General features: G+C 46.6%; 3 protein-coding genes across 6 annotated transcripts in view; 2 read left to right on the top strand and 1 right to left on the bottom strand.

Moving 5' to 3' along the window:
- The first annotated feature begins 1,850 nt into the window (after positions 1–1,850).
- LOC131208514 (uncharacterized) lies at positions 1,851–4,070 on the top strand. 2 transcript variants are annotated; one of them, XM_058201291.1, is made up of 3 exons: positions 1,851–2,125; positions 2,804–3,579; positions 3,738–4,070. In XM_058201291.1, exons 1-3 carry the CDS (start codon positions 2,108–2,110, stop codon positions 3,877–3,879), a joined length of 936 nt encoding a protein of 311 aa, XP_058057274.1. In that variant the 5' UTR covers positions 1,851–2,107; the 3' UTR covers positions 3,880–4,070. The 2 variants fall into 2 exon arrangements, with proteins under 2 accessions (XP_058057274.1, XP_058057275.1); XM_058201292.1 differs by having other exon boundaries at positions 2,804–3,503.
- On the bottom strand, positions 3,742–5,536 carry LOC131208513 (deoxyribose-phosphate aldolase). Of its 3 annotated transcripts, none has more exons than XM_058201289.1 (4): positions 5,417–5,536; positions 5,295–5,346; positions 4,650–5,230; positions 3,742–4,577 (listed from the first exon to the last, which is right to left on the bottom strand). In XM_058201289.1, the coding sequence occupies exons 2-4, from the start codon at positions 5,320–5,322 to the stop codon at positions 4,248–4,250; spliced, it is 939 nt and encodes a 312-aa protein (XP_058057272.1). In that variant the 5' UTR covers positions 5,323–5,346; positions 5,417–5,536; the 3' UTR covers positions 3,742–4,247. The 3 variants fall into 3 exon arrangements, with proteins under 3 accessions (XP_058057272.1, XP_058057273.1, XP_058057271.1); XM_058201290.1 differs by having other exon boundaries at positions 5,295–5,366; positions 5,417–5,501; XM_058201288.1 differs by having other exon boundaries at positions 5,295–5,518.
- A 3,205-nt stretch (positions 5,537–8,741) lies between these two features.
- LOC131211092 (centaurin-gamma-1A) overlaps positions 8,742–23,380 on the top strand; it is a 134,155-nt gene continuing 119,516 nt past the window's right edge. Inside the window, exon 1 of the mRNA XM_058204445.1 lies at positions 8,742–8,940. Coding sequence (XP_058060428.1) covers positions 8,751–8,940 — 190 coding nt within the window. The 5' untranslated portion in view covers positions 8,742–8,750. The remainder of the gene's footprint in view (positions 8,941–23,380) is intronic.

The raw sequence follows: 23,380 nt of genomic DNA on the forward strand, positions 1-23,380 counted from the left end.
CCTGTTGAGTCGCGGCGACACGCGTAATTATTTATATCAATCGCAAACCGGCCAGCACTGCAAGTGGTTCCTCCAGGCGGCAGTGGGTTTAATTGACCTATCACCCACTCCTCCGGTCGGATCCCGACGGTTTCCTTCTGCAGTTTAAACCAACATTACGATCTTCGCATAAAAGAAATAATTAGTAACAAGCATCAATTCTCTTATCAATTCAAATCCTAATAAAACACCAGAAACAACAATAAACCATAAATAATGTTACATGGTATATCGTTAAATTCATTGTAATACATTTGCTAAAATGTTTACTCTCGAATGATTGAGTGATGCGCATCAAATCAACGTTTTTAAGACTCAAATGATGGTTTTAATTTTCACCATCAGCAAACCAATAGTGCTTCGGTCATTAGTCGGACAAATTCCAAAACTGAAACGCTTTTTGCACACTTAAACGTGGTAAACCCGAAAATGGCTACTGCTATTACGGAGCAAGTGGCAGTTTCCTATTGCGGAGGAAAGTGGTCCACGTGTAATACAGCTTGTCAATCTAATGCGGCCGGACAACGTTGTGAATTTTGTCACATAATCATCAGGAAGTTGGCCTGGTTTTTTCCACATTAAGGAGCTCACCCGGCGACAGGTTTTCCGGCGATCGGCGGATCGGAACCTCAGTTGGACGATTACAGCATAAGAAAAAAGGGGTCTTAAGCTGGCTTCTGTCGTGGCACTGATAATGCTGATCGCACCCCATCACCTAACGAGAATGAATGACAATTATGTCTCGCGGAAGTGTTACATTAGCACAACCGGTCGCGTTCAGGGTTCAAAATCAGATTCAGCTATGCTCTAGAACTATGGCTTGAGATGTCGCGATTGAAGGCTAACGGGCGATTAGTTAAAGAACGGACAGGATGGTATTTATTGACTCTTTTTATTATATCTACTCAAATTAACTTGAAAACGATGCATCATGAAAGATGGTGCATTGATATAAAAGGTGTGAAATTTTAGCTTAACATTAAATATAATTCACGCAACATCCTCAATATCTGGCTGTCTGGGCATCGAAGAAAATTTCCAATGAAACAAACTGCTATTTTTATAAAATTAAATTGAATCACCATTATCTTGAAAGCAACACCTCTGATCCCATCATCCGCTCGACGTCGCGGAAAAACGATATTATGTCATCAATCTGAAATGTAGGGCTTGCGTTTCGCTTCCGTTCCGTTCCGTTTCTTTTCCTTTTCTTTGGAGCGTGAGGCCCTCGGAGTCTTGTTTCGCAGGCGCCCCTCAAAACCACCCGTTCCCCAACGCGCCGAGCAGCTGCTTCTATTGACGCCTTTATCAATTTCCTCATGCCGATGCCGTCGTCAGATGTGTACCGAGTGTTCCCGATTTGAGCACAGCCCTTTAGCACCCTTCCACAAACCGGAAAGGGAGTCTCCGATCTGGCGTACGGTGGAGGTCCGGTTCCACAGTGGACTATCTGGCTTCGCTAGTCTTAATTTTTGAAATATAAATGTCCCGATCGCGAGATGAAGCGTAATCTGCTGGCACCGCTCGTGCCGAACGGAGGTCATAGGATACGCCCGAACCTCCCCAATCTTCTTGCACGCCTCGTTGCGCCCGCGAACTTTACGGCGCGCTGAACGCAACGGGTTGGGGTTCCGTTACACCCGCGAGAAAGAGGCAAAGAGAAAAGGATTGATCGAAAGCGAAAGGAAAGAGAGATCCACCCGGCGTTGGCACCACCACCCAGCCTGGGGGCGGAGTGGGGGACACAGGGGTCGGTTCTATAAGTACGGTGTGGCCGCCGGTGGTTTGCGTTATTTACGGCAGGTCGTCGGTATTGGCAAGTTACGGAACGGAGCGGACAAGTGACTGAAGAAACTGAAAGTGAAACATGCACAGGTGTTGTTGGTCTAACTCGAGTGCCGATAAACAATAGTTTCGTGAAAAACAGTAAAGTACTTGCAGAGCCCCTCAAATCAAGTGCCAGTGAAACGTCCGATAGTCAGCGTCACAACAAGTTGATCATTTGGAAAGCCCTGCGAAAACTCGGCCCAAACTAAACGTGTTCGCCATCGTCTAACAGTTTTGCATCATGAAGTTGCTTTTAGTGGTAAATGAAATTATTTCTTTTCTTAGAGTAAAAGAGAAAACACAAATGCTCATCTCAACGACGCCATTTCTCCGAAACATCATATGCAAATGAGACATGCAGCGGTTGCGGTTGTAATTAGGGGCAAGAAAAATCCATTTTCCACGGGTTGGCGTGGTCGTTACAAATGCTCTGCGCCCACAGCCTCCCGGAACCTATGCAACGGATACCGGAACAGTGCACACCGGAAACCGAAGGCTTTTCTTAGAGTAATGGAATCGCAGCTCTCGATAACGTCGTTGCGTTGCGCTGAGGCGCAATCAAATCCACAAAAAACAATCATTGAGTTGCGCGTGCGGTTGCGTCATGATTTTTTTGGGAGTGGAGATGGCAAAGTAGAAAAGTGCTTTAATTTTATCGCCAAGTGGGCATAAGAGAGACTGTCCGGTGTTATGTGTAGACGGAGTGGAAAAAAGTTTAAAGGATTTGGCAATTTCTTTCGCTCCGTTGCGACATGATCCCCGGATCGCTGGACCGTTTGTGGATTGGTTTGGAGATCGCGTTGAGATTGTTTCTTGCCAAAGCTGGAAATAAAGTAGTAGTTCAGAAAAAGTGAATTTTATAAACTTTAAATTGAACATACAAAACCTTCTACATTTCGAATTAATAATCCCACACGATCGCTTTCGTCCCCAACAGGTTGCAACCTGCCTTGTGGGAGCAAGTCTCCTGCTGGCCTCACCCGTTCGACAGAACAAGCCGCGCGCGCTGGTAACGAGCCGCGAAGACACGGTGACGGCGGAACCGTCGAAGCAGAAACCCCAGTACCTGATTCAAGTGAAGCCCAAAGACGAGGAAGAGGACGAACTCTCGAAATTGGTGGATTTTTTCGCGAATGGGGAGATCGGCTCGCCCAGCGAATCAACCGGATCTCCCCACACGACATCCTACGGCTCCTATAGTCCTTCCCGGGACGATCTGACCGAACCGCTGTTGCCGCCTCCGGTCGAACAGAACGAACCGAACTACTACGCAGCCAAGCCGAAGAAAAACAAGGGCAAGAAGTACATTCCGACGCAGAAACTCATCAATCTGAAGAACGCCGACGGTCTGGAGAAACACGCCAACGAAAAGTCCCGCCTGGGTAGTCAGGGCGGATCGGCACAAGGATCGGATTACAGCGACGAGGAGACCTTCTTCCTGGACGCCATCGATCTAGACAAACTGCTGGCCAGCGCGTTGCTAGGAGAGCAGGACGCCAAAGCGGAAGCCTCCGGGGGGGCATCGAGACGTTTACTGTTGCCACTGCACCTAGAGGAGCTTAACCAGGGCGAGTTTGTGCCCAGCCGCAACCGGAGGGTGGACCAGTACACACGGCCCGTGGCCGGCGAGGACGAAGGTGCTCGAATCGATTTTCAAATGCACGGCCACAATGGACCGAACAGCTACAAGTTTGGCTATGACACGGGTGAAGGGTGATGATCTTTTTGTGACTAACTGCACGATTCCTGTTTTGTGTTTTGCACGTTTTTTCAAATTACTTTTTGGTTCCCCAGTTTCCCGATGTGTTCTAATGTCGTTATCCTGCCGACAGACAGCTAATTCTCAATCATTTATTTGCTCTATTCCGCAGGAAGAATCGTCAGTTCCATGTAGAAGAGCGAGATGATAAAGGCCATGTCCGGGGTCGCTACGGTTACTACATGAGGTCCGGAAAGTTTCGCATCGTCAACTACAGCTCCTCACCAGAAACGGGATTCAGGATAGAGCCGTAACGTGCCGCGGACATGCCGCCGCACAAATTAATCTTTGCTACCTGTTTATGATTTATTTATTTACTTTACATTACGACCGATTGCTCGTCCACACCGAAAGCATTACGCTCACCATTTTTCATAGCCATCCGTTTCTTTTCGTGGCCACTGTGGAGAGGATGGTCAAATAAAGCCAAATGAATTGAGTTAAAGTAGAAGTCTTGTTGCACTCCGAACACTAATCGATCTCGAACCAAACACGATCTCACAAGAATGTGGGCCTGTTGAGAACCTTTGCAACGAATACAACATTTTCGTAACATTCAAACAGCATATTCCGCATACAAACAGGACGACAGGACATACAGGAATGGCCGATTGTTCAACAACTACGCATTTAAACGTTTGGTAACCGCGACAAATTGATCCTCAATATTATCCAGCAATCCCGAGGCACCGAACCGGAACAACTCCGGGGTGAGCCACTCGCTGCCAAGCGTTTGTTGTACCATCACCATCCAAGCGATCGCATCCTGGACAGTTCTCACGCCACCCGCTGGTTTGAGTCCGATTTTCTTCCCGGTCAAACGATGGAATTTCTGAATGGCACGGATCATGACGAGTCCTACGGGGAGAGTGGCATTGACCGTTTCCTTGCCGGTGGACGTTTTAATGAAATCCGATCCGGCCATCATCGCCACCATTGATGCTTTGAACACCTGTATGCGAAAAGATATGTCGAAGATTAACCGAAAGAAAAGGACACTGCGCTGAGTTCTGGCTTCGCTTACATTGGCCATTGTTCCGCACTCGCCGATGCCAAGAATTGCCTTCATATGCACTTTGTCACCGCAAGCTTCGCGCATGCTAACGATCTCGTGGTACAGTTTTTCCCACTTTCCGGTCAGCACCAAACTGCGATCGATGACGATGTCTATCTCGGTCGCGCCCTGCTGGATCGCGAATCGTATTTCCTGCAATCTGGTTTCCAGTGGGTAAGATCCGGACGGAAAGCCAGTGGCCACAGACGCGATTTGGATCTTTCCAATCATACCCAGTGCCTTCAGTGCGCGGTTTGCGTCGGCCACGCGTGAGGGATAGACACAAACCGCGGCAGTGTGCACTTTTCCCTTCATGCTGACATACGATGCGTGGTCAGAGAAAGGGTAAGCGGCCCTGAAGCAAAGCCTGGCAACGTTCGATTCCGTATCATCACCGCCGAGTGTCGTCAAATCCGTTAGCCGAAGCGCGAGCAGTGTGTACTCGAGGAGCTCGCGGTCTGAGACGCGGTTGATAAGCGCAGAAGTCAAGAGGTCAACAGAACGCACCACGCTGGAGAGATTTACCCGCACGTTGGTAAGTTGTGCTTTATCTGGAAGTGTCAACGAGACAAGTTTACGGACTCGTGAAACCAATTCAACTTTCAAAGCACTTACCGAGAGGCATTTCTTTATTTGCCGGCATGTTTTGGGGGTTGCAAACGGGTTCCTGCCGATAAGAGAACAATACTAGACGTACACGCTAAAGCGTTTTATGCGTTTTATCAAATCAAAGTTACCCAATTCGAAGAGTACAGTAGTTTAAGTTATTTCAAGTTACAATTTACGATGCAAAGGAATGGATATTGCGAAAGATAACAAAACGATAACAAAACACCGTTCACTTCAACTCCGATTGCTGTGGAATTACGAAACAAAAATCAATGAAGAATGTGTGAAGTTAATCTGGTGTTACTGCAACTTTCGCGAATATTACCAATTAATTTCTGGGCCAGTCTTTCTTGCAGAAGTTTTAGTTGAAATTCTTCGCAGTTTAATAGTTTTCTGCTATCAGAAAATTAAACCACCACCTCTGACAAATGAAATGCTGGCGGTTCTCACGTTTATACTTGCGGTTTTGGGTGTCGCCACAGCTGTGAGTTTTTTCGAAATGAACGTTGAATTGTTGGGCTTGCTCTTCACCGGTCAAAAAACCGGGCAAACAGTTCCACTGAATTTCCTCGAACGACGTACATCTGGGAAATGAAGACGAAACTATTGAGTTTAAAATAAATCCAATTCCACACAAGTGCGATTAAGTTGCGATTAAGATCATTGGTACAAAAGATATCCATTGTTGTAAAACAATGACAAAACTATAGCAACCTTGATGGTGACAACTTTCTTCTGTTCGTTTTTTCCTTCGCCTTCTTTTCTTTTCAAAATACCAAAAGTTAAAACTAAAATCAATCTATTCCAATAATCATAATAATAACTAAATAAAAATTACAATCCTATTTTCGGCCGAATAACGAACAATTCAAAAATGTTCCGTGCGTGCTGTCAACATCCTTTTCCATCTCTTTCCTATCGGTTAATTTCGAGTCGGCCGTCGGACGTAACGTAACGGCCGATTTGAATTTTGCCTGAATTTTGACATCTTGTCATTTTTCCCGAGGCAAATAGAGTTTGTGTTGTTTGTTTACATTTTGTATTTGCTTAGAGGAAAATCGAAACCAGTGAAGGAATCGTTGCCGCATTTTCCAGTCTCAACGGATGTTCGCTGGCGGAAAACTGGCCGAAGAGCGCGAAATCAGTGTACCAACGGAGCGCAAACCGTTTATGATACCACCAAACTCATCTATTTCGTTGGTCATCCACCCATCTTTGTTAAAGAATTGGTTGGTAAGCTTGACAAAACATCAAGTGATAACGACAAATATTAAAACAAACTAAACAATAGCCCAATAACCGGAAAAACCAATAATAATTGTGCAGAAAGAGAGAAGGGATGAAACGTTCTCTCATTTCTGCTAATGAGAAAACTGCAAGAAAAAGGATGCAAGGCGCAGAATGTGCTGCGAAAGAGTGAGCTCAGTCGGTTTAAATTTTAAGATGTGCATGAAAAAATGTTCGTGGCGCAAAATATAAAAAAACTACGAAATTTATATTTCATTCAATTTGAATTTGACGTTCGTCAGCACTTGGTTAGGTTCGTCATCAGTTTCAGGTTCGAAGGCTCAAAGTTACGTTGAACCGTGTTGAGATTCTCAGAGAAACAGAGAGAGCCAGAAAAGAGTTAAAAATTTCCAACTTTTGCTGGGAACGGACGCGCGCTCGTGTAGGTAATTCCCGTCGAATTTACGTGTTGTTGGTGTTTATTTGCGTATTCTTGAGGATGGTAAAGTAAATTCGGTTCATGGATAAGTTGGCTTTTCGGTACGCATCGCAGTATCCGTGTTTAGTGCTAAAGAGCGAGCGGGAGAGCGAATCAATGAACAACACATCAAATAGCGACACGTGAGAAAGAAAGCGAACCAAACCCGTGAAAACACTGTCACGAAACGGTGGTAACAAGGAATTCACCGTCGATTCCAGCATCCCGAAAGTTGGCATCGGCAGTGTTATTACCAGGAGAGAGAGAGAGCGTAAGATACAGCGAAAGCAGGGTGCGAGCGAGAGCAAGAGCAAACGTAATCGTGAACGCACGGAAGAGTTTTTTATGCTCTTGTTTTGGTTTCTGTCACTCCGCGGTCGTGAAACACACTTCCAGTGAAACCGTAATTAACAACACTATATTGGCCACATAGCGAGCAAGTCCGTTAGCAAGTGCCGCCTTGTGAATTTCAAACCAAAAAGCCTCTAACGAATACTCCGTGAGCCTCCGTGTTGGTCCTCCAAGATCCGCCCCATCTCAATCTGCCCTCCAGCGCTGCTTTCTGCCCAGCATCCTCGTTTTTGTACAGGTTGCGTTGGAAACGAAAGTTTCACCGGATCCACGGAAAGAAGCCCGGGCAAACGGTACGGAGCCAAGCATTAAGACGAGTTTCGGATGGCCTCGAGTGAGCGGTGAAACCGTAACGAAGAAACAAGAGTGAGGCAGACAAAAACCGCGTGGGTATTGTGAACAACACAAGAAACCGTCTCCGAAAGCGAGATAAAAACGTCGAAAACGGTCCAACCGCGAAGAGGTTGCTTTTCTTGGTGCTTTCGGCACAGTGTTTACCGATGACGAAGTGACCAGCTCAAACAAAGATAACGTACACAATCCGGATTGGATAGTAAGAAGCTCAATGCTAATCTAATGCAGAAAGCCCCAACTGTGTAATGTCCCAAACTGTGCAAATAAGTGATAAGACGGATTGGGAGTACTTGAAACTTCAGTGGGCGACTTCAAACGGGCAATCGATTTGTTACCATATTTCATGCCTCACCATCGATTGTGTTTGCTTTGATCGCACTTGATTTGTGCTACAAAAGAGTCTGCTCTTCACCATACTTTGCGAATATTTAATTAAACACCTTTTGTCCATTTATTCGTTTCCCATTCAAAGCTCTAGCTGTTCACGTGCATCGCTCGTCCGAGACGAAAAGAAAGTGAATAAAGATGTTCGCGTTCGGTGATTAGGCCAAATTAAAAATGCATGTAACGGATAACCGCAGCAGCAGTAAGTGAAAAGAAAAGCCCTGGTCAATGGAAAGAAAACAAACCGTGTTTGCCGCGAGTGTTACACAAATTTGTGTTTGTTTATGTGCCTGTGTTTGTGGCAGTCTGTGAATTGGTCGCGTTCGTGTTTCGTGATCGCGAGCGTGCTCGTTTCCCCAATTTGGCTGATATTTTGACCAAAAGTTGTTCCCATTATGTGTGCGGCTTTTTCGGTGAGTGATAAAATCGGATAAATGCTAAATCCGTCGCTGGTGAAAGGTGTACCAACCCTTCCACTAGGAGTGTAGTGACCTAGTAAGTGGTGGAGTGAGCGAGAAAACCGGGGGAAACATCCGGTTACTTCCTTTCGTGTTCGTGACCAATAGAGAAACAGGGAGAGAGAGTGTGACAGTGGATGCCGTGAGAGGAGGAAAAGTTTCGACTGCTCCACCGATCTTCCGGGCCCGGATGTGCAAATAGTTGTGAAAATGAATAACAACAGCTCGCGAACGCATCTGCCGTGGATGTTCAACAACTCGCTGGCCATTCGGCAGGAGATCCAGCGGTTCGAGAGCGTCCACCCGTCCATCTACGCCATCTATCACCTGATCGATCTCATTCCCGACGGGCGCGCGGAAGTCGCTCAGCAGATCCGGGACCATGTCGTCTGCATTGAAGGTAAGGCGAACGAAGCGGAAAAGCATAATTAGTGTTTTGTTTTATTGTTCCCGCTCTGGGAGCCGCATAAAAATGTCCAAATTAGTTGTAAAAATCGAGCATCTTGAGCACGGGTTGTCGGGTTGTGTTTTGTTGAACCCCGTTCAGCTTTCAGCTGCTTGGCACGTTGATTGAGTGACGATTTTATATCATCTTCCGAATCAGCTAGTTCTTGTATGTCAATAACTTGAGACTGTTATAGACTCAAGTTCGTTATAATGGGGAAATCGGGAGGCATTCAAAGAAATTGAGACGCTTTTCGGACAGGTTTAGTGCGTAAAAATGCAACACTAGTGTAAAAAGTCGTCGTAAACAGCGCATTATGCTGAGCCCACATTGCAGCAGATTCGAAAGGAGCTGGGAGTGAAAATCATTCGAAGAGCCATTCAAACATGGGTCGCAAAAGAGCTGACAGGACATTTGCACATAATTTGGTTGATAACAAATTCGGCAAACTTAAAACCGGATCGGCATTTGGGGTGCTACTCGTTTTACGCCTCCATTCGAAAGCACGTAACGCCAAACGCCTTCTCGGGGAAGCGAAATCAGAATATGGTAAAATTGAATCCAGATGGGAAAACAGCTAGTTATGTTCCTTTCTGTGGCGCTCGCTGTTTCGTTCTGAAATATGCCGATATGACCAGATGTAGCTCGGAGACGGTCTGTTTGTTCTTCGTACTTTTCCCAGTGCCTTCGTTCGAATTATGTTGTCTCGAAGGCCGATCACGAAGACCGGTTTCGCAGAGCGTGATGCGTGTGATGTTTATGGTTATGCTAATGTACGTCGGCTAAAATTAGACTCCTGCAGAATCATTTGTGGTTTGTTTCTTTTCACAAATGCCGTTGGCGGGTTTTTTCGATCAAAAGAACCGTAAGCAAATGCAACGTTTTTGCCCCACGTTTTTGGCCCACTTTCAGAACGATTTCTGGAAAAAGTCGCTTTTTCGGGCGTCATTTGTTCAGCTGTTTTATGGGCCCACAAAACAGTGGCAGTCGCTGCGTCGATGAATAAAATTAGTAAACAAAACGACAGCGAAGCATCTGTGACATCATTGTTCCATGGTGGGGCTTGTGTTTTTCCTGACCTTAGGACATTGCGAGCTCTGTGATGTCTAACATCAGCCCACGGATCGGAAGATCAATGAACTTATCGTGCTTAGGGACGATATTGGTTGGGCCAACTTGCCGCCAGGTCTGTAACTCTGTGACGGAGTAAACTACTGTAGCGAAGTGATTTTTTAGGGTGGCCAGAATGTGGTCAAAAGTTTCTTCTGCCCATAGCTACAGCAATAAAGCTGGCTGATATAGAGATCACAATCGTTGTCTTGGCATTTTTCCAAAAGGTTTGAAAGAAAATCTTGTGCTATCTAAAACCCATCTTGCAGTTGTGGATCGATAAGAAATATCGTAGTATCAATAGTTATGTTTCGGTTTCGCTTCGTAAATTAAAATCGCTCGGAAATCGGAAATTAAATGGCAGAACGATCTTTTTGAGTCTGTCAATTTATTCAATAATGTTAATTAAATTTATCAAACTAATATTAGTCGCACAGAAAATCCCAATACTTCTTGCGTTTTTATGATCCAGCGAGTGCAGGCCAATTCTTTCTGCAAGAAAGTGCACATTGTAAGATCGTTGAACGATGCTCTATGCGCTTAGTGCCCTACCATTGACCTGACCACTATGACCGCGAGAAGGCAAAAGGTTCGCGGACGGCCAATAAATTGAGTGGAGATGAAAATCAGATTACGTCATTTGCGTTCACTCAAGGAAGCACCGCAAGGGTGAAAGAGAAACTGCCCTCAGTCTCTTAGTGGAGCTTTTTTGCTGTTTTTTTTCACTATTCAGCGTTTCGATTCCGATGGCGAATGGATCTATTTTCAGCATTGTGATTCGCCGAGCTTATGACAGCATTTTTTGTTTTGTGCAAACTTTTGCCATGAACGTTATTAATGCCTTTGAGCGTTTTGTCTTGCGTTTCTTTTGTAAATTGCTTTCGTACAAGTTTCAGATAAAATAATGAGACTTTGCCGTAGCGACACTGAGCATCACTTACTCCACTTCCGACCTACATTGTTCGAATGTTATCGAGCAGTCTTCTCGAAGCATTCTCGCAGGCATTCTATCCGTAGCGCCTTACTCAAAGGGAAAATGCTTCCTCAATGTCCCACAATGGGCAATAACCGACACCTTTTGCTATTTATCGTTACTGAGCATAAGAGGTTCATGGACTCTAGGCCAGGAGGAATTCTTCCGACAACAGTAACTTGCATCGATTACACTTCGACATTTGCGTTCCTCTAATGTATTTAGGTCAAGTTGTGTACGTTCGTTGAGGCTTTTGACGTCTTGACGATGTTATGTGGGGGCTGAAAGCGGCATTCGCGGGAAGGGAATCCTTTTCCAGCCCATCGTGTCCAACTTTCCGTGGCACAGAGGAAAGTTCGTGCTCTAACGAGCCAAGCCAAGCCTAGCCATGCTCTAACAACATTCTGAAGAGACAAAAGTAGACCGTTGGTGTAGGACCGTTCGACAGAGGCCAATGTTTGTTGAGTCGAGAGAAAATGGAAGGAAAATGGGTTCCGTAACAGAACCTAATTTCCTTCAGATGTCAAGCATGGCTTTTGTGCTTCACGGTCATACGATGTTCGTTTAGCTTCGCTGCCCCGGTGCCTTTTTTGGGGCAAAAGTTTGGTTTGGTTTGGTGAATTATTTTTATCAGTTTTCCCCGGAAGGGGTTGAGTTGCCGAGGATGCAAATTTTAGTTAAAATAATCGAAAGTATCTTCATATTGTTACCCCAAGTCAAAAAGGTATCAGTTATTTGCTCAAGTAAAAATAATTCAGATGAATTCAGAGTGATATTCAGAGGAGAGAATAAAGTGGTAAAAGTATTTATCTTTCTAGTCATGCTTATGGCAAAAATGCAGGCCGCTTGTTTTTGTTATCTCCCACGTTTCTAACTACTTTGTACGGATGGACGCAAGAAACGGAAAGAGTCGGCCCAATTTACACAAAATGAAGATTAGTAAAGAAGGACCTATAATGGCCACATCTTCTCAACAGACTGTTCGTGCGACGAATTCATACTTAAGCGTCACGTTCAAGGTCCTCTTTTCTTCCTGCACTGCGGCAAACACCGATGAAAGATGCGATGTAAAAACGATGGAAACTAATAAAGGATCCAATTCCGGGAATTTCGCACGTTTCGTGTCCTTTTTTACCTGCAAGCCGTTTCCGTGAATACCGTGGTCAGCAAACGAAAACCGGACCGAAGGAAAAAGAAATCTAATCCTTCAGAAGGTCAGATGGCTTGGGTGTGTACCGTAAGAACCTCAATTTTGGGCTGACCTTATGCTCATAAACCTATGCATTAGACCTTCGGAAACGTGTCGTAGTAAAATGTGAACATCATCGATGGCGCCTCTCGGTAGTGGTTCAAGTTCGACGAAAAAGGTAGATTCCAAGTCGGCTGTGTACCGTCTGTTCCGCTTTTACTATGTGATAATTTTCGCACCCTGCATACCCTCTGCAGGTCATAAAAAACTCCGAAGAAGGCTCCGTTTCCGGCCCAATCAGTGTGTTTATTTGAATAACTGCTTTTCCTGTGTGAATTGCAAAGATTTTAATAAGCGGTACATTCAGCTTGCACATTTCGCTATTTCAAAAACAAATTTTTGTGAAATTTCTGCTAAATTACCTACCGGTATTAGTATAACTCATTGGCGAACGTTTAAAGATGCTTCTGGCTTCTCGTTTAAAGAAACTTCTCTTTCATCGTCGTTATTTGTTGTGGCCCGAGCGATAATCCAAACACACAAAAAAACAGTTCCTGCTAGCGTCTCACATGTCAAGCTTATCTTTGCACCGATCCTAAACATTTACAGAAGCTGTGTTTGTCTCTGGTTCTAAGAGTCTCCAAGGTACGGCTAACCTTTCTTCTCTTGGCTCAGCCGGCCGACGCAAGATGCCCGTTGAAAGATTACGTCAACCACGGCAGAGAATATGGCATCATCTGCTCCATCACCTCCGCCCTCGATCGCACCCTGCAAGGCCATCGGGAAGACTTGGATTTTCTTTCACACTTCTCGGCTCGGCCTAGGCTCGGCGGTTCTGTAAACAAATCGCCACGGGCCCGCACTACTCTCCAAACCGCGGTGTGTCTTTGTTTATAGCAGCACCCAGCACCCTCCTGAATGATGGGGTTTTGAATAATAAAATGCTCTATCCAGCTGAAAACTACAGGCGCCGCTTTTGGGGTGCGTCTTCTGGTCTATGTGTTTTATGTTGAGTCTCTGGTGCCGTTGCCGGGCAGACATGGTTATGGATGCATTAAATTTTATTGTCCCGCAGACGTCACTCGACTACCTCGACTGCGCTATGCTGCGCCACGATGGCGCACGTGCGGGCGAGCGACGCCCCCACGATTTAGTGATTGTTCCCCCGCACTTATTCACCTGCGTGTGCCCTTCGCACGAATTTCGCACCGATTACGTCGACGTAAATCACATCATCGTTCACTTACGTACGCCCACGACCCCCCAGCGAGGGACGATGTGTGATCGTTGAGTTGAGTTGCTGCCGGCATCCAAGTGTTTCAAGGTCAAGGTGCTTGAGTGCGGTGCGTAGTCTGTTGATAGGTTTTGGGTCCTACTCTCGACATCGTCGACATCCGCTGAAATTAAACACACTAATGAGGCCACCTGGTAAATCTTCGGCATTTATTGTCTTACATTTGAACTTGTTTCCACCCGCAGCGTTGTGGTGCGTGGGTGGCTGACACGTGTAACAAGACGATGCGGTAATGTTGCCGGATGCTGGGAAACAAGAAAAGATAGAAACGAAACCGCCGGCCGGCGGAAGATTTCTTTAATGGCGTTTTAGAGGGAAATTCTCAATACGCAAGGTCGGACCGAGGGCGTTCGCGATGGTTCTCGCGTGAAGCTTGTGTCGACGGTTTGGACGGTTGCACCGATCGCTGTTTGTTGTTGTTTGTAAACAATCGCTCCTTTTGCCTCCCCGGCCGGCAGCCATCCATCGAAGGAACGTAACTTTTAGGGTTGGCTGTCGAAGCAGCTGCAGGTGTTTTGACACGCTGACAGTGAAAAGTTTTGTCGTATTATCGGGCTGGCCAGGGCTGTATTTAGCGTCCTCTACAACCCACTATCGCGGCTTTGTTAAATGATGTTGTTTACACGCTGTTGCTACCGTTTCTGTGCCCAAGCAATTAGATAAACGCGGGGACAAAGGAACAACCAGCGGTGGTCTGGTTGTGTCTCGTCAATCTACCGATGAACGGTAGAGTGTTACATTTCCACTTAACATTTGTATTTTTTACAACACATTGGTTAAACGTGTTGCGTTTTTGAAATAACTGTTGGACATTTGTTGTTGTTTCGATTTGAACGCTCTGTGGACGAATCGGTTCGGAGTGGTCTATTACGAAGCTCTCCAACCTACTGAAATTAGATTAGTTTAAATATGCCATTAGATGTTCTCAAAGCCATATTTACACAACTAAGCCTTAACAACTGCCTTCAACTGGTCTTTCCGATAAGTAAAATGTACTTGATTCCATTTAGCGTCACGGTTATGTTGGTCGCTAGTCAATCGATACATTATCTATTGGAATCTTACGTAATAGTCAATGGTTCGCAGTTAAGTAATAAACAGTGCGCCAACGAAACGGCACCTGCCGAGCTTACCGTAACGTGCACGTCGAAGTGTAATGTCTTCCGCAGAACAGAAAAAACACCTTATCAAACAATAAACAGACACACTGCAAACATTCCCTACGCGCTGCGCAAAGAACGCAGTTGCAGTAGAAAACGGTTAGTTCCACTTGGCAGAAGGGGAACGGTGAGTGTCCATTGTGGAACCTGTCTGCAGCTGTCGGTGAACAATGGACAGTACGTGACGAAATGTACATCACGCATCCGTTTGTTCAGGAAGCGCTGTTAACAACAACGCACAGCATAGCGTGCAAAAACGGGAATAATTTGACTGATTTTTATTCGGCATCCCGGAAGAATGGTTCAGGCGGAATTTTTTTCTTCACTGCATCGGCTTGAGTTCTTTTGAGTTTGAGTTCTGCAACTCGCTGTTGCAAAAAATACGATTCAGGGCTTTACAGTTTCTATGTTGCAGTTGCTCATTTAAATTCTCTTTCAACGTTGAATGGCGTCATATGAGCGGCAGAAAGAAAGCCTGCAAAGCATGACATCATTTTAGCGTTAGAATTTTAAATAAGACCCGGAGTACTTGAGGCATCTACATGGCCTTATTTAGACGCCTGTCCTTGCTCAGCTATGCATGGGACGGTGCTACAGCTGATGCTACATGCGCCAGTGCAGCATTCAACGTCTTCTTGTGTGCTCGGAACACCCAGAGCATCCTGACGTCAGAGTTTTTACAAGCGTGTAATAAAATTCTTCGACTGCTCCATCGTCATGACCACGACGATGGAAACTGTCCCAGCAAAGCACACCCGCCAGGATATTACATCCGCGTGCTCCGGTTTTCCACCACTAGAGGCAGATGAAACCCCGTTCTGTAGACTCACCCGCCAACCAACGTTGAGGCGTTATTTATAGTGAATGCTCCATTCTAATGCTGCCCCGGTGCAGAATGAAGTTATGTAAACATTTCAAGCCGAAACCGACGCGCCTCTTCTATGACCATATGAATTGGATTTTCTTCTGCCCTGATACTCTTGGTTTCGCACTGGCAGTGGCAGTTTGTTTGGCACTATTATGGTTACCGAGGTCGTAAACCACGTGGCCTGGCCCGTCGATATCTGGTCTCAAATGCCAAACCAATCGCTTTTCGCTACCCCCCAATTTCAACCCCCCGGCGGAGTGATCGAAATGTCAAAACCACTTCAACTCGCTGCAGCATAACAGCAGTGTCTGTGGCCAAAAGAGGGGTGGCAGGACTGCAACCAGAGCGCCCGCGAGATGAATGTGTATCTGATTCTGGCGCTCCGTTAACGTCTTTGCGTAACTCTTGCGAGGAATTATTTATAGAATTAATTTTCAATTCCTCTGTCGCTGGGTTTATGTATATCGTTGTCGTTGGCGGACGCACGCAATGACGAACGTTCGCTCTGTATCAACAATGAAGTGACGCAGCACGCCACCGCGGCCATGAGTAAAGTGGTAAACAATAGTGTCGACTTTCGGCGGACACAAAACAAGCTACATGATTTCGCGTGACCTTTTCTTTGTGCAGATTTACAACAAAACATTTTTCCAACAAGCTTGCAGTTTTATACTGCTGAAAATTACACAACATGTTGTAAAATAATTGTACACCTAAAGATGATGAAGTTTACCAATCATAGGTTGAGTATTTCATGTTAAGGGCGCATGCTCAAAGAAATTGTTTTCCATTCCAATGCTACTGGTGGGCGAGTGTGTCCTAGCACTTGTGTCACGATTCGCCCTGATCGTGTCGCGATCGTGATTATGTGACAAGTTCACGTGCTGCACCAGCGACGTGGGCACGACTTTCCTTATGAATGACAGGCAGACGTTTTTTGCTTCGCATGCGCTCACGACGAAGGCGTGTGTTTTGGGTCGGCCAAAAACCACGATTATAGAATCGTGCAAAAAGGAACGAAAGTGGGTAGCAGGAAAACCGGTTCACCTATCGCGTATTAGAAACTGCGAAACACTGTTTCACAGACGGTGGCGTTAAAGGCGCCGATGACATGATGCATTGAAGGATCCGTATTCGTTTAAACACTTTTGCTAAATCAATTGTAACAAAGCAGGAAACGGTAAGAAAATGGAAATGCTTTTTAAGATTTTTTTTTAAATTTTGCTAGGCCTGCATCATTGTTTATTTATCAAATCGTCATTGCTGACCCAAATGCTGTTCCATCGGGAGAGTGATACATTGTAACTGAGCCCGCCAACGAACTACGGCTTTCTCCCCGAGTGAGTTAAGCTGGTAAATTTGTCACCTCAATTGCAGATATTTTTCAACAACAAGCATCTGCCAGCTTCATGCTCTGGCACTTCCGCCAACAGCGTTACAGTTGGCACAAGCCTTATAAGAGCATTAGCCGGGGCGACATGTGCAAAAGGTACACTATTGAATGTAATTTTATTTCATCACATTTTTCTTGTCTCCTTGATGTTCCATCGCAACCGGGACCCAAGGATATACGCTACCGGGCTTGGCGGGCAGAAGAAGAAGTTTGCTCACAATGACAGTGTTCCTGAATAATCGAGCATCATCATTCAACACTCACCGGCGGTCGTTGTGGCACATCGTCCACAAAGCATAAAAAGAGAGAAAGGGAGAGAGAAAAGATGTGCCATCCACACGCGTCCGGGAAGCCCCGAACAGGTTTTCCGCAAAGACAAAAGAAAAATTTCGCCAACAGTTGACGCTCGATATGTGGGAAGCATAAAATGAGACATTTTTGCAGGAAGTTGCCACTCGTTGGTTCGTGCCTTTTTTTTGGTTTCGCATACCCCTCTGCCAATGATGCGTCATGCGGCGGATGGCACAGCAGGTGATATCCGATGTACCGGTGGGGAGAACGCGAGCTTAAGAATGTATTCATTACCAAGTGGCGGAGGTCCTTTGGGGCATATTTTGTGCCGTTTTCCCTTTTTTCGCCTTGAGAAACTCAATCACACTGTTGATGGGGATAGCGAAAGGAGCCTTGCTCCTGAAGCGCGTTCAACCTGGCAATGTATCGTGTTCCGCACTGGCGTGGTATGGTTCTCACGAAAATAGTCGCATATTTTCCGTACATTAACACCCGTTGTGGTGGGTTATATTCGGGGTGTTTTCGTGAGAGCGTTTACATTGAAAACCATAGGCGGATGTAAAACCATAACTCCTCTATGGTTCATTTATGACAACACCCGCCGAGCGTTCCCGAGCGTTCCGAACACGTTCTAAAAGCACCATGTACCGTCGGAGCGGTCGTCAATTTTATTTATGCATGTTTGAACGATTGTGGCACTTCAATCAACATAAATCGTTCATTTCGCTGTCAATATAGGGCTTCATTGGAGGACGCACGGCCCTTTCGACCTTTTAAGACGGCTTTTGGAGCGCTTGTTGGACTCACTCCCGTGCTGACTGTCTCTTTTCTATGTTACCTTATCAATATACCTAACTTTTTTTAAAATAAATTTTCTAAGAAAATGCATATTCGCGGTTTGAGTGGCGTAACAATTGCCGGCGAATTTCTGTCTTGCAGTTCGTTGTGGCCCGAACTGCTGGCGTATTCCAAAGGTTAATGTGTGTGGCCAGAGTCCCAGTTGCAACACCTTCGTGCAGCATGCAGCTCATTCTGCTCACGTACCACCGTCACGGAGGCAGAGACCGGGCTAGGCGTGAAACATCCAGACAGCCTGTCCTCGGCAAAGTGTTTCACTCGGCGAACCATTACTGTATGCTTCACGATGTATAATGTGCGCTTGCATATGGTGTTTAGCTGACATGTCGACCGTTCTCGCTGATATCGATTGGCGGCGGCGACGACTACAACGCCAGTTCGAAGGGAGTAAAAGTTTGATTGAAAGGCACACATGGAAAATAAAACGCCACGAATTTGCCCCAAACGTCGAAGAAAACGGAACCGTTTTGTGCCGTTGCCTTTGCCATTGGGTCTGGGCTGTAACGTAACACTGTGAAGTGCACAATGGTTTTGGGTTTGGGTTGAGTGGAGCTACTCTGCGCTCGTGCGGCTTGTTTCGCCGTCTGCGTGGCGCGCAGCGTACTGATAATGCATCTGGAGCAAGTAAAGCATAAAAATAGCAACCCGGTCTCCCGATATGTGGCCCCACGCTGGCGATGAAAGCCGGAGACTATCGTGGGCCCCCGTGCGGCTGCCTGCAGCACATCCGGTCCCGGTGCGGGGAGTTGGACAAAGTGTGTCGACAACGCGGCGAAAGGGTCGAGCTGGTCCGTTCCAACATTAGCTAGAACAAACCTCTTCTCCTCGCCGGGAAGGGGGCTAGAGCCGACGCCCCCTGTCTTTTGCTGAGCCAGTTTTACTCACCTGTGTCATAAGGCTTCACCAGGCGACGTCCAGGCTGATGGCGCCGGTGGTGATGAATTTTTAATTGAAATATCGATTCCCTCAACCCTGCCGTAGCGGGCTGCGTGGCCGAGGTTCACTTAACCGTGCAATGCTCATGCGTGTATTATCTCTGGGTCACGGTTAAACAGGAGAAACTTTCCAGTGGAAGTAGAGAAAGTTCGCCGCATATCTAATATGAAGTATCGGGAATTTGCTTATAACTCAAAAAATTTTCTGTATTTTTCTAATTTTATTTCGTTATCTTTAAAATAATCCCTGCTCTATGCAATGCATTTATATCTGAAGTTGTTTTAATTTTCTAAACGATCCGAATAGTTCTTTTTTGTAATACCCTTCAACACATTCTTCCTTTCGGCTCATATCTCACCTATTGACTGTAAAAGGTGTGCTCGGATCGATCACTTGAGTTTAGTCAAATGGCGTATTCGATGTCATGCGAAAACCTCCTCATGATGCAAGAGTCAAGGATTGTCTCTTCATAAAGCTGGTCTTTTTTTTTACCAGATTTCAAATCTAAAGTCGAATTTGCGGTCAATTCGGCGCAAACTTTGTGCGATGTTCAAGTCGAACGACGATGTTCGTTCATTCGTCTGATGTTCATCAATGCCAATGTCAAAACAAGTAAAAATTTCGACTGTCACGAACGAAGGTTTTATTTCCAATGTCGTTGGAGTTCGTTAATCGTTTAGTTTAAAAACCAGCTTTTAAGGCCTGAAAAGAATCCCAGATAATTGTGGTTTAAATTATGCTCCATATCACGTTATAGCCGCGGAAATTCTTTCTCCTTACACTTATGTCATACTTTACTTGCAATTGACCCTCAACTGGCTGGTATTATTGAACGTGATGCTACTAACGGATGTGGCATGCCTCGCGCGGCCAAAACATTCTCGGAACGCAACATATGCGAGAAAGCATTGCTGCATCTCGATTTCCACGGGCATCCTGGTTACGTAACGTCGTGAACAGCACCTAGATTCGAGCTCATCAAACCCCTTGCTGCCATACGATCAACTGCCTGCGTTCTTTCGCACATTCACCTTGGAATGTGAAAATTGATCTCAGGTTCCTTCTTCAGCAACCGTCTGCCCCGGACTTGCGCGCGTAAATGGAACGGAATGTGTCTGCCAGCGAATTCGTCGGTCGCGCGCCTATTCCCGTGTGCAGTCTAAGACTGTGGTTACTGTCTTACTGTTTGTTGTGCCATTAAACTGGCGCCGTGGAGAATATGGTAATTGTGTAACAATATCTTCGTGCTGGCGCCGTGAATGAGGGCCTCGAATTAATACGATTACACGCAACCGTACGGCGCTGGGCTGTTCGGAAAAATCGGTACGCTTCGGCGGTCGGCAGAAACATCTGGGTGTGTACATTCCGCGCGGTGGGTCGTGACAATTTTCACTAAACCTGCCCGAAGCGCTGGGTGATATGTTATCACCTAACTGCCCGGGACGGACTCCTCGGTCCGATACGTGGTCGTCCGGAGAAAGAAATTGTTATTTCTTGGTTGTCATTCTGGGCGGGATTCCCCCGGTGTCAGTATCTTCCATCACCAGCTGGTTGTGTCGCGGGCGACGTTTAGCACCGCTCCCACCCAGCCCCTCGTGCAAAGTGCTTTCATCTGTTGAGATGATGCCCTCGGGGCGTCCTCGATGAGTGGGGAGCTTTCTGTGCTGGGCCGGTAAAGGGCCGGCACTAAAGATGGCACCTAAAGACGGTGTTTCGTCCACGCAGAAAGTACTGGAAACGGTAACCACAGTAATAGAGAACACGCCTGCCTTCGGCGGTCGGGGTCCCTGGGTCCGGTGCCGGAGAGAATGTCACGATTCTGCTGACGGATGAGTTGGCATGTTCCGTACGCAACATGACAGCGCCCAAGCACAACCGAGTGGTGGCCCACGCCCCGGTACATGAGTTTAATGAAGTATCCTGCTCGCCACGGAACCTTCACATCGTGTTCAGCTCTTTGTCGATCGCTCGTGTCGATCGGTATCAGATGAAGTAGTTACTGGATGTGATTATCGTGCCCTCGTTCATGTCGCCGTCACCAGGCGTGCTGGCCACTGCATCCTCTCAAAATCTCATTTCGCAATGAGGCATAAAATCATTTCCCGATTCCATCCCAAATTTGAATCGCGCCAACACCAGCTCCAACTTCCACCAGAGCTCCAGCTCACACAAACACAAATCACCACCTCCCAATCTCGCGGTTCGGAGTTCAATGACCGAGAAAGGAAATTGCCCGGCCAGCACACATACACCCCAGAGATCATCATCCCTTAAAAAAGTGGGATGCCCAGCATCATCGTCTTCGCAGTCGCAGCGGGAAGGCGACGGCGAGCGGCATAGTTTTCGCCCTCCGGGGCGAAGCGATCTTGCTTTTTAACTCAAGATCCAGGGCCCCACGGCATGCCAGAAGAAAGAGGAAGCATAGAAAACGCCTCACTCAGAAATCGCGCTTGACTTGGATTTCAGTCCACACTCCTCTTCGTGTCTGCACCGAGATCCAGGCCCGGCTACCCGCAGATCATCTCCTTTCGGGCGGCGGCCAGTCCGTTCAGACAGGCCAGGGTGGATAGAAGAGTGCACGGAGAAGGAGTTTGGGTGCGGGTGAATCGAGTGAAGAGGAGGGCTTAAGCATTGTGCGGATCTTGTGCGGAGTTCGCGAAGCTTATCGACACGGCTCGAGAGCGTTCGAGAGCAGAGAGGTTCGATTTCAATTTCCGAGTTCGTGCTCTTAATAAGCCTCGGTGCCGGGGCGTCTCAACAGCAACTTCCCCGGCACGGGACGGATTAAGGAAGGTGCTATACGTGCCCGAGTTCCGTGTTGAAGCCCGTCCCGGGTTTTCTCCTCATAAAACCCAAGGTCCCGACTCGGGGTGGGCCTGATCTAATAATCGCTGCCATGTCTGCCTTCATGTTCTCCAAGGCGTAACAAACGAGCACTCCGGGCGGAAAAGAGAGAAAGAGTGCGAGGGAGATAGTTCGTTCGAGATGGCCATTTACTGCGCGGCCACCACCACCGGGCATCTTCGCTCGACACCGATTTATGCACCACGTCAAATGGTGAGATCCATAAATCACTTCCTCACGAACGCGGACAACGGCGCAAACTGTGTCACCACGTGCCTGGATTATTTCTTAACCTCCTCGATGGCCCTGCTTGATGATGTTTGTTGTTTCGATTGCACCCCAATCGCCGGTCCCGGTTGTCAGTTACTGGAAGATACGGACCAAATGGACCCCGGGAGAACTGATTGTTGAGCGACCGGTGCATTGCATCGATCATTTTACGTCCACAAGGCACTGGACACTGGAGAAAGCCACCCGGGGGCGAGGTCCGAGTTCGAGATTTCCATTTAACCCTCAGTTGCAACACTTTGCTAACTGTGCACAGGTTTGTGAAAAGCACAGTTAGCCATCGGCGACGCGTCCCTGATGAATGCAACATAAACCGGGACGAAACAAAAGGCGGCCAACAACATTTTTATGCTGCCTGCCGGCGGTTCCCAGAAGTGGTCGGGCGTTATTGTGACCACAATTTCAATGGGTCGTCAAAATATGAGTAGAATTGATAAGTGCGTTCGAGTGCGCTCGCAGCACCTTGCTCACGATCGCGATGTTGTCGGATTTTTGGGGGGAAACGTGAACGCGTGTTGGTTGGTTGAGTTCTTCTTGGTCCCAGAAGGGTTCCCTTCTCGTTTATTACGGCACGATTTATTACGATTGTTTTTGAATTGTTTTGCTGAGTTGCTGGTTTGCGATACCAAGTAGGTTAACTCTTATTTAGTTAAGGTGCTGATTGTTTTGGGGCTCGGGTACAGTTTACTACGTCAACCGAACACCGTAAATTCGCCCAGCTCGACGAGGCTTAAACTTTGACTGTTATAGAACAATAAAAACCAGGTTGTAAAAGGTTCCGAAATGTAAGCATGCTGAGGATCCTATGTTTGACTGACTGCGACTTACTTACCGGCCTTAAAAGAAATCAAGATTCTTCAAGTTAAGTTTTTCGTAAATGGTTTTGGATACCAAAGTACAAAGTCAGTGCTGCTACCTATTCGACGAACGAGCCAAATTAGTTGATGATCGTTCGAAGAAAATTGGCATGGTCCGAGTAAATAGTTTGGGGCATTCTATGCTTTCTGTTAGCACCCCTTCCGGTAGTTCTGATTCTTCGGAAATGAACTCTCGTTTTCGGATTGTTTGGTCGGGAAACTATTTTGGAGCCAATTTGCTGAGCAAGCACAAAGGAAGTGAGTGATAATTAGCGCGAGTGTGGTGGTAATGTATCGCATTAACTCGCCTGCCAAAGAGCTTATGTTCTAAGCA

This window comes from Anopheles bellator, chromosome 2 (genome assembly GCF_943735745.2).
Source record: "Anopheles bellator chromosome 2, idAnoBellAS_SP24_06.2, whole genome shotgun sequence".
Taxonomy (NCBI): domain Eukaryota; kingdom Metazoa; phylum Arthropoda; class Insecta; order Diptera; family Culicidae; genus Anopheles; species Anopheles bellator.

Excerpts from the sequence above, each read along its gene's own strand:
- LOC131208513 (XM_058201289.1), bottom strand. The coding sequence starts at position 5,322 with ATGCCGGCAAATAAAGAAATGCCTCTCG. Across the intron at positions 5,231-5,294 it reads AAATAAAGAAATGCCTCTCG|ATAAAGCACAACTTACCAAC; the intron begins GTAAGTGCTTTG and ends TGACACTTCCAG. Across the intron at positions 4,578-4,649 it reads AGTGCGGAACAATGGCCAAT|GTGTTCAAAGCATCAATGGT; the intron begins GTAAGCGAAGCC and ends TTTCGCATACAG.
- LOC131208514 (XM_058201291.1), top strand. Across the intron at positions 3,580-3,737 it reads GGCTATGACACGGGTGAAGG|GAAGAATCGTCAGTTCCATG; the intron begins GTGATGATCTTT and ends TCTATTCCGCAG.